The sequence below is a fragment of the Hypomesus transpacificus genome, chromosome 6 (genome assembly GCF_021917145.1).
Source record: "Hypomesus transpacificus isolate Combined female chromosome 6, fHypTra1, whole genome shotgun sequence".
Lineage (NCBI taxonomy): Eukaryota > Metazoa > Chordata > Actinopteri > Osmeriformes > Osmeridae > Hypomesus > Hypomesus transpacificus.
Genome location: NC_061065.1, coordinates 3,761,907 through 3,771,750, shown reverse-complemented (window position 1 = coordinate 3,771,750; position 9,844 = coordinate 3,761,907). Strand labels below are relative to the sequence as shown.

The 9,844-nt window shown below is 43.1% G+C and overlaps 1 protein-coding gene across 1 annotated transcript; it reads right to left on the bottom strand.

Moving 5' to 3' along the window:
• Window positions 1-6,515: 6,515 nt before the first annotated feature.
• On the bottom strand, window positions 6,516-8,564 carry si:dkey-63b1.1 (B2 bradykinin receptor). Its single transcript, XM_047022095.1, has 3 exons — window positions 8,481-8,564; window positions 6,818-7,845; window positions 6,516-6,595 (listed from the first exon to the last, which is right to left on the bottom strand). Exons 2-3 carry the CDS (start codon window positions 7,836-7,838, stop codon window positions 6,516-6,518), a joined length of 1,101 nt encoding a protein of 366 aa, XP_046878051.1. The 5' UTR covers window positions 7,839-7,845; window positions 8,481-8,564.
• Between the last annotated feature and the right edge of the window lie 1,280 nt (window positions 8,565-9,844).

Sequence of the window (9,844 nt, the reverse complement as noted above, 5' to 3'; positions counted from 1 at the left end):
CAGTAGATACAACGTTAGCCTAGTGTGAATGCAGCAAAGGACTCAATGTTTGTTACGCTACAAATAAATAATAATTCAGGCTTAAAATAAAGAAACTAAGTCTTGGAACAAAAAAGCATGCTATTTGAAATATACTATCATGATATATGGTATTGATTGTACCATTACATGCTTCAGAGAACAATGCTTGTCATAGCATTTTTTAAATGTCCATGCTGAAACGGCATGGGCAGCACATGCTCAGTATTTGGAAGCTGTTCACGGTATTACTTGTGCAACCATTACAATCAATGTAGTGAGTGCCTTTTGGAAATAAATCTAACTGAATGAAGTGCTTCTCTGGTGTGCTTGTGTCTCAGTGTTCTTTGGTCACAGGATTTTTGGTCACACGTCTCCATGTGCTGCATTTATCTGAGGTTTCTATCTACCCGTGAAAAGGATCACTTTCGTAGTCTCTGGCTATGACCTCTGACAATGAAACAATCCCCCTCTTTCGACTATTTGCTTTCCTGTCTGCCTCCGGCAACCCCCTGGAGATTTGACAGAGCCGTTTCACCTTCATATCTGCATCCTGACACCCCCTGGATCCACCCACGCTCAGTTCAACTATCAACACCCGTCTCTGTGGGGGAGGTCGCGATTAATTATGAACCAGAAAAGCTTTGTACAAGTTTAGTTTAGTTTAGCACTTCTACAGCATTACTTTACGTATTTGAATTGGTTCATTTCAATATTCTACTTAGGACACGCAATATGAGATTCTCGTTGTACAGTATTTGGAGATCCAATCTTTTTAGAGATTGGACATTCATGTAATCTGCCTGGTTGGACATTGAATGCCGTCGGGTAAAGAAAACCTACAGTTTATGCAGATTAATGAGAAGCTAATTGAGGAAGTTGGGTGCCAAAGCCGGATAGAATGTTCAGTTCCTTCTTCCTCAGAGACACCTGAACAACAAACACTGCTCCGATCGCCGTCTTGGCAGCCCTCGTAAACAGTTGCCTGTGAGCAGTGTTGACAACCTGGACCACTGGTGAATGTGAATGAAATGGTAATGGAGACATGCAACTATATACTCTCAGCCAACCTGGCAGCTGAGTCTGTCCACAGGTTCAAAAATTCAAACAACACAGAGAGTTAAGTTTCTTCGAAAACTTTTAAGGTCACCTGGGGTTGATATCTGTACACTGACAAATATAAAATGGTTTTGTTCTTGTTTCCAGGAAATGACACCTAATGTAGGCAGTGTTTGCTTGTCTCACATTAATAAACACTGTTGAAACCCATTGGCGACACCAGTTTCTTTCACATTTTTTTCGATCTCACTTGTTTATCAAGACAATAATTTGTGCTTCTTATCCTTTGAAGGAACTGTTAACTTAATTAAATGTATCACTGTGAGTTGAGTATGACACTATAACTAGAATGGCTCCCAGCCAATGAAAAGGACGAGCCCATGCTGCCTAACCAAAAGGAGGATTTACCCCTGCAGGTCACAGAGAGTGCGTTACCCTCATTCACCAGAGTCCTCAGCAGGCCCTGTCAGGTTGTCAGTATCTGTGTCTGTGCGAGGTAGCAGTTAACTGCTGTGACCTCCGTTCTCCCCAGGGGTCTGTGCAGGGGCGTATGGTGACACCAGGGTTGAACCTGCACCTGTCACACTGGGATTAAGTCGACAAGACTGAAACAAGGCCTCCAAGGATGACGGTGGATATTTCAGATCTCTCACACACACACACCCACCCACACACTAACACATTAACAGACATATGCATAAGTACTCCCATGTGCACACATTTGTGAACACACACACACGTACACATGTTGAGGCACATGTTGAGGCACACCCGTGCCGGTCTGTGTTCCATGTCACTCCAGTGCTCCTCAGTATTTAAGCTCAGTCACAAACGCTCATCCTTGCATAAACGCATGCACACATTGGTCTGCTTTGAAAAGTCAACCCTCTCAGGATGTCACGATGCTTGATGAAGCAGGCACAGATGAGAAGATGACAAATACATCACTTGCTGTGAAAAACATTTGCATCCAAATCAGCAACACATCACAACAAAGGTTTCACGCTGCTGGGGTTTGAGTGATGGAGAGAGGGAATGACTGAAAGTACCAGGGGTGGCTTCGAAAGTCAAGAAGTTTTGAAGGAAAAAGTCTATCCCAAATTCTCTGGCCCAGATCGTCTCTCCGGACCCTCGATCACCGTGGCCCAGTGCCGAGTGCCAGCCTGGCAGACCAAAGCCCAGCTGTGTTTGGCCACAGTGCCATATGGCCAACACAGACACCAGACTCCAGTTATACCTCAAGTTTGATAGAGACGAACGATTCATTATCTCGGCCTCTCTGCATTTGGTGCTTCCGCTTTGATCAAACCCCATGGTTTCTGTCATGGTGGGGGACAGTTACTGTAAGCCAGTGTTGAGTGTTTAAATATCATTCAGCAAACACTGCAGTGGAGGTCTGTCATATACTGTATATGATTAACATGTGACAGCATCAGTCAAAAGAAAATGATTACTTAGGCCATGTGTCAGCCAGTGGGATTGTATTTATACAAGCACAACGTTACAATTGATGCAAAGGGCTCACACACAGCACACAGGTATTCAGAAACATACATGCAGACACACACACACACACATACACACACACACACACATGCACACACCCACACAAAGAGAGAGACACGCACAAACACATACACAAGAACACTAGGAATGACCGTGTAGAAGATGCACCAATGACCGTGTAGAAGATGCATCAAACAAATCAAACAATGTGTGAGACAGGAGTGTGGTTGCCATGGCAACCACCGCTTGTGTAATATCTCCTCATGTACGTCTCCGCCAATTGGGCTGTGTGAGTTTCCTATTTCCTATAGAAATCCACCCCTTCAAACACTCTACTCCACGACTGTTTCTTTTTTCATCACACCACATCAGGGCCACATGACACTGGAAACAACGCAGGCCCACAGGAAACAGCAGCTGTATTGCGACGCGTGAGACTCTGAGAAGACACAATGTTCTGTGCGGTTGTGGAGGGACGTCTCAGTTCCTCCCGGGCTCCCAGGCCTGTCTAAGCAGACCAGCATGTGTTAGCTGATGTGACGTGGGGCTATTTCATGACAACGTGAAAGACTGGATGAGAGAAGATGAAAGGAGTTAAAGAACCCCCCCCTCACGCACACACACACACACTTCTCCCTCTGCCACACACACACACACACTTCTCCCCCTGCCACACACACACACACTTCTCCCTCTGCCACACACAAACACGTCTCTCCCCTCAGCTCTTGGATGTTGCAGTGGAGGCTTGTTGGTTACAATCCCCACTTACTGAGTTAGTAGGGGAGCTATGTCACAGTACACAGCTATAAGTATTACGTTAACACACCTCTTCTGGATTACTATGAACTATGATTCAAAGAGAGAGGTCAATATGAATATACTGTATAGAAAGGGTAACCCAAGCTGAAGAAACATAGGTAAATAACTAAACTGACTTATCTACAGTAAATGCCTCAACAGAGAGGTGGTGCTGGGAAATAAACCATAATTATGTAGACACATTGGAGATCCCTATATTCAATCATTGACTGTGGTTTTCCTTCCAATTTCTTGTTCAATTGCAAAATTTAAACTGACCAACCGCATGTCTTGGATGATGTCATCCTATTCTAAGACTGTTTCAATGCTCAAGAGCATCTACTATGTGCTAAAAGGTAAACTATGGTACTGTAAATATTTTAAAAGTTCATGAATAATTTATAACTTGAATATGCTTTTGGAAGACCCAAATGCAGGTCGCTCAAATGCAACCTTTTTAGCAGATCATGTTCAGAATGGTATATGTGCACACACACATACACACAAGGGTACACCATGACAGCTTAGGATGGGTTACCTTACGTAAAAGACAATCATGTTCATCATAAACCCAGGTAAGACAAGATTTTATGTCTGGTCTTCTAATGTTTATATAGGAATTATAGTGCACTGGCCTTTTATCCGGCCATTTTCTGTCTTTGGATGTGTGCCCAGGCCATATTTTTCATATAGGGAATCTAATAAGTGAGGACAATCCACTTGTATATATTAGGTTGCAGATAATCAGATAGCGTGCCAGCTTGCATTACTGTGCTATCTTGATGAATGTGGTCAAGCTCAGATAATGAGATTTGATCAATCTGTCCACCCAGATCCGTGTCTTTGAAGTGAGGGTGTAGTTTCTCCCCTAAAAAGAAAGAAAAGACCTTCGGCTTTGAAACAACAGAACCGGTCCTCTCTCCAAACCTGCATTAGCCTCTGTATTGATTGAGAATGCAGTGAGTTGGAAGCACGAAGCAGAAAAAAACACCCCCTCCCAAATGCAGTGTTCAGTTCAGGTCTTCATACTCTACAACTCTGTCCACAGTGTGTGTTGTGGTGCTAGTCACTGTATACCCGGGCTCTGTACTCTTGGGGGGCAGGATTAGGTTGCATTGTTGTCTGATGGTGGCTGAGTGACTGTGTGTGCATGCGTGGTGTTTGTGTGTGTGAATGCATGTGTGTGAGGTGTGTGTATGTGTGCGTCCGTGCATGCGTATGGGTGCGTGTTTGAAAAGCCCACCATGCAACAGACTCCATCTGTTCCCTGCTGAGTCTGCCTGGGGTTAGGATGAATTGCCCATCATGACTCATGCTGTCATGAAAACAAACTATAAACAGCTCAAAGAACGTGGAGATCCATATTAATAGCTGTCTATCCTGACTAGCTCTGGACATACACACCGCAGTGCATTAATGAAGGCACTGGATGAGGGCACAGGGGATGTGTTTCAAAATGGTTAATGAGAAGGTTTGGTCTGCAATATTGCTTCAGATAGGCAACAAGCCTATGCTTTGTATCCACTGAAAATATTATTATGTTTAAACACAGCCCAGAGAGAATACCCCTCTGGGCTTCTTATCCCCAGATACACCTCCTGTTGTGAGAAAGGATTGCATGTTATTCGTCCTGTTTTTGCTGGGGGGTCAGATACTTGTCAAAACCCCAAGGACGGTGAATAAAGCGGCAGGGGAAACTTTCACAGCGAGGAAATCTTTTCATGGTGATCCGCCAGACGTCTGTGTATTGTTGCCAAGGCAACAGGCACCAAAAATATGGCAGCAATATTATACCTCTTAGTAAGTCCATCCGTCTGACTCCAGGGAAACCTATTGTTACAGACACATGCAGACGCAATTTTGCAGCAAAGCTAAAACAAACAACAAAAAAACTGAAAGTTGTCATTATTTTAAAAGATACATGGTTCCTCTAAATCTTTACGAGTGATACAAACGTGCAAAACTTATGCTATTTCATGATTTTATTACAATAACTCGTTCTTTCGCTCGCTGTCCGTGCATTTATCCACTACAGGACGTAGTATGATGGATTCATTGGTGATATGATACTTAAAAAAAACTCTCAACATAATTGTTTTAAGTTTTTTATTTATTGAATTTTGTTTACATTTACACTGTCATAATATAGGCTACCACAGTATAACTGAGATGTCCAGTCTACTGTGATTACAGATTTAGCAAATCAATGAGATTTGTGGTGGAATACTGCAACCTGCTGGTTGACTTTAATATTGCTCTTGTGATAAATCCTCAAACAGGCATTAATAAACATTTGACTTCACTTTGGGAACACATTTATGAACATATTACCCACCATCCATACGATAAACCAAATAGTTCTGAGATTGTGAGCCCCTTACCCAGAGCACAATGTGGCTGGCTTCCTTTTTAGTGGCACATTACCTCGAATGGCTGGATCATGGAAGCTTCTCAAATGTAATTTCCACGATCCAATAAAGGCCGGTATGTAGCCCCGGGGATCATGTGAGGAATAATGTATGGTCCTGTCAGAGATGACAACAGACTAATCAGGGGCCACAGAAATCTACACATTAAATCACCTTTGAGATGCATAGAGACTAGAGTGCCTGTTTAGAACAGCCAGTGTAGCCCATGCCCATGATACCTGTACTCATGGCAGCTGGTGATTAAGATGTTGATGAGTTGATTCACTGTTAACTTGGAGTTTGTGCACGTTGACAGAAGAGGGGCGCTTTTGGCAACGCAGGCAGAGTTTTTTTATTATGACTTGTGCCTGCTGGAGTCATTCAGTATCATTTATTTGAGCTTTTTAAAGGACATGAATACAACCTTTTATGCTTCAATTAGCACATCGAGCAATGAATCCCATTCACAGTGCAGGGCTCATCATGCTCCCTCATATTGGCTCACTCCATCAAAGTTAGAAAAAGCTCAGTGACAATCAAATACTTCGTACATCACATTTAAATAATATTCAGCACTGGACAGTGGCTACTTAGTGCATACATAACAACATAAATCTTCAAAAGTGTGCATCTGAGATTGTGTAATAGAGTCCAGAGAGGAAAAGTATCTCAACACAATAACAAAAAGATGACAATGTAACATGGCACTGTAAATGAGGTAGACTATTCTAGAAAACCAAATGGGCTATTTGCTTTGAGAAACCTCTTTACAATACGGAACCAGATGTACTCGTAATTGCAGTCTAACAAAGACAAAAGTCATCTGGATATGCCTGATTACTGGTACATTTAATTATTTCTCAAACAAAATACGCAGATCAATTATGTTACAAGATAATTTCTTTTTCTCACAATAAATAAAAGCAAATGGGAAAAAGTACTTTCTGGTTTTCCTTTGTTCAGTCACCTAATTATTTGCTTTTCAAGTTGGTTGCAAGATATTCTTCGAGTATCAATAGACCTACCAATGGAGGTGAAATTGCCAGTCATAAAAGTTTGGTTTCTCAAGGATGGGTTCAAGATTGTCTTAAATACCTCTTTAGCCCTTTTCCTGAATTGTTTCCCCACTATCACATAGAGGAAGGGGTTGACTGAGCTGTTGGTGTATGCCAGGTAGGTAGACAGCTGGATCCCAATGTCCAGGAAGTGACCCCAAAGGCACCCCGGAGTGAGCTGGAAGTAATCCAGAGTGTCCAGGAAAACAAACATCTGGAAGGGAGTCCAGCTAATTAGAAAGACCACAAGGACAGCAAGCACCAGGTATGTGGCCTTTCTCTCCGCTCTCACTCCTGGAAGTTTTTTAGTTTGACCTTCCTTAAGGGCCTTGATGATGTGCCGACTGCAGTAGGTGACCACCGACACTGGGACCAGGAAGCCCAGTATATTCCTGGTGAGGTTGTGCTGGACCGTCCAGCTTGGGTGAGGGTAGGCCAGGAAGCAGGCGTCCACTCCCGGGTCTGACACGTAGCTGACCTTACGGAACAGCAGCACAGGGAAGCTGAGCAGGAAGCCCAGGAGCCAGATGCCTGGGCAGATGCGCTTGGCCCAGGCGGCCCTCCTCAGTCTGCTGGGAGACATTGGGCACACTAGAGCCAGGTAGCGGTCCACACTGACCAAGACTAGGAACAGAACACTGCAGTAGTAGTTCATGGAGATGGCCACGTTGACCAGCTTGCAGAGCGCCTCACCAAAGGTCCAGTGGTAGCCATGAGCGATGGTGTCTGCCCAGAAGGGCAAACAGGAGACCATAACTAGATCTGCAGTGGCCAGGTTTCCCAGATAAATATCAGCTACGGTGCAGGGTTTTCTCTGCAGGCACAGGACACAGAGGACCAGACCGTTTCCCACCATCCCCACCACACAGATCAGTACTATGTAGGCTGGTTGCATGGAGTGGAGCCACAGCCAGGCTGCAGTGTAGTTACTGCAGGGGTCCACATCGGGATTCAACGTGGGGAACATCGACATCGTCATGTTCAGAGCCATGGGAAAACTGTAGGATTTAATGAAAATATCTTGTTATTTTCATAATAGCCCACCACAAATTATTTTTTTAATAAATCAAATTCTAAACTAAATGAATGACTGACACCCTCAGATGAAAATACACAACTCATGGAAGGTTTCCACTGGGTATGAGGCTTATAGGTTACGTGTGGGATGTTGTCAGACGACATGTTCACGGAAGGGGAATGTGAAACATTGTGATAATAATGACGAACAGACACCACTAGAGTGAATCACTGGCGGTCAAGAGTCATATTTATTGCCAAATCTGGATTCTCTATTGATAAATAACGTCCATTCCATGATGAATCAAGTTGGAGTAACCTCAGCATGAACTTCATTCAGTTCAAATATATGTCAAAACTATATATTTAGAGGTGAGTATTCCTAATTTACCCCCCAAAATGAATCAAGAGTCAAGATTTACAACAAATTACATTTAACTTCACTTTAATTCATTATCCTTAGGCTTTGCTTTAGCCGTTGAGAATAACTGTTGAAAAGTCTTATTTGGCCCACACCCCCATGGGTCCAAAATACACATCAATGGAACACAGACTAGAGATCTCCACTTTCTACATCTAACGAAATGACGATGCCAGTTGGCTTGAAACCACTCACCTTATCACCAGTTATGTGCTCTCGGATTAGATGTGCTCTGCCTGCTCCAGATGTACTATCATGGAAGTCCTGCCTCTTCTGAACAGTGTGCTGTGGGAGTCTATCCTGTTTTATAGGAGCAGACCAGAGATCATTGCAGTGTCGTCACTGAGCAACACAGATATGTTTTTCCCCTGCCTACTTCTTTTGGCTCATACAAATGGTATTCACTATCCACAGTTTTTTCCCCTTTGGCTATAATACATTAAAGAGACCACATTTATCCTGGGCTGTAGGACTGCCTACAAATTGAATTTTTTCATAGATCTGTTCTAGAAATCCTCTAAAAAAGAAATGTAAGATACTTAAATAAAGGTCATTCATATTTTTTTTTTTTTATGATTTCCAGCATTTCCATGAGTTAAATGTAATTTCCAACTTTCTTCTTTTCAGACTGAGATTTGACAGATGGATTGAACAATTTATATGTTAAGAAAGTTGATGAAAACCAATAATGAACCAAGAAGCCCTGTTTATTATAACAGCAGAATGTTCAATATAAATATTGTTAGGCGTTCATGTTGTTGTAGTGCTAACATAACGGGTGAAGCAGAGTTTAAAGTCAATCTTTCGGAACTTGAAGCATCACAGGCCTTTCACACTTGGTGAGTCCCTGGAGCCTTTACGCTCGCTCAGCCTAATCTTGTAATACGCAGCCTGCTACCAACAGTAATTTGCTTATCTTGTTCTTGGAGAAAAGCTATTATAGAATGCGCAGCATTGTGTCTTTCTGTCTGATGACCACCATCACTAGCATCGGCAAGATTGAAACCCTTCTTCTCAAACTTTAGACCCTTAATTGTTGTACTACGAGGTATCTGGCAGAAAAGCTACCAGTCTCTCGCAAACTTTTGTTTCTCCGAGTGATGTATTGATTGAGGGATACTTTTTTGAGCTGGAAAGCTAAATCAATCAGAAGGGAAATGAAGGAATGTCCAGCGGTAACCAGTTCACACAGCAATACATCCTGCGTCTTCCAAAGACTAGGAACACACACTGTCCTCGAATGGTTCCCTGGGGGGTCTTCTAAGTGGGGTAGACACGCTCCTGATGTTTTTGAAGAGAACACATTGATGCTGGGTCATAGCTGTGCCGTACGTTATCTTTATCTTAGTGTCTCTCTCTCCCCTTTTGTATCTCACCCTCTCTCTCTCTCCCTCTCTCTCTGTATTTCTCTCTCACTCTTTCTGTCTCTCTCAAATAGGGTCATGCTGAAGCATAGGGGGGGGTAAGTTTCCCCACAATCTCCAGATCAGCCTGTCAGCTAAGATGAATGACTTAATTAAAGGAAGAAGCAGTGTTAGTGGGAGACTCGGGGGTTCTTT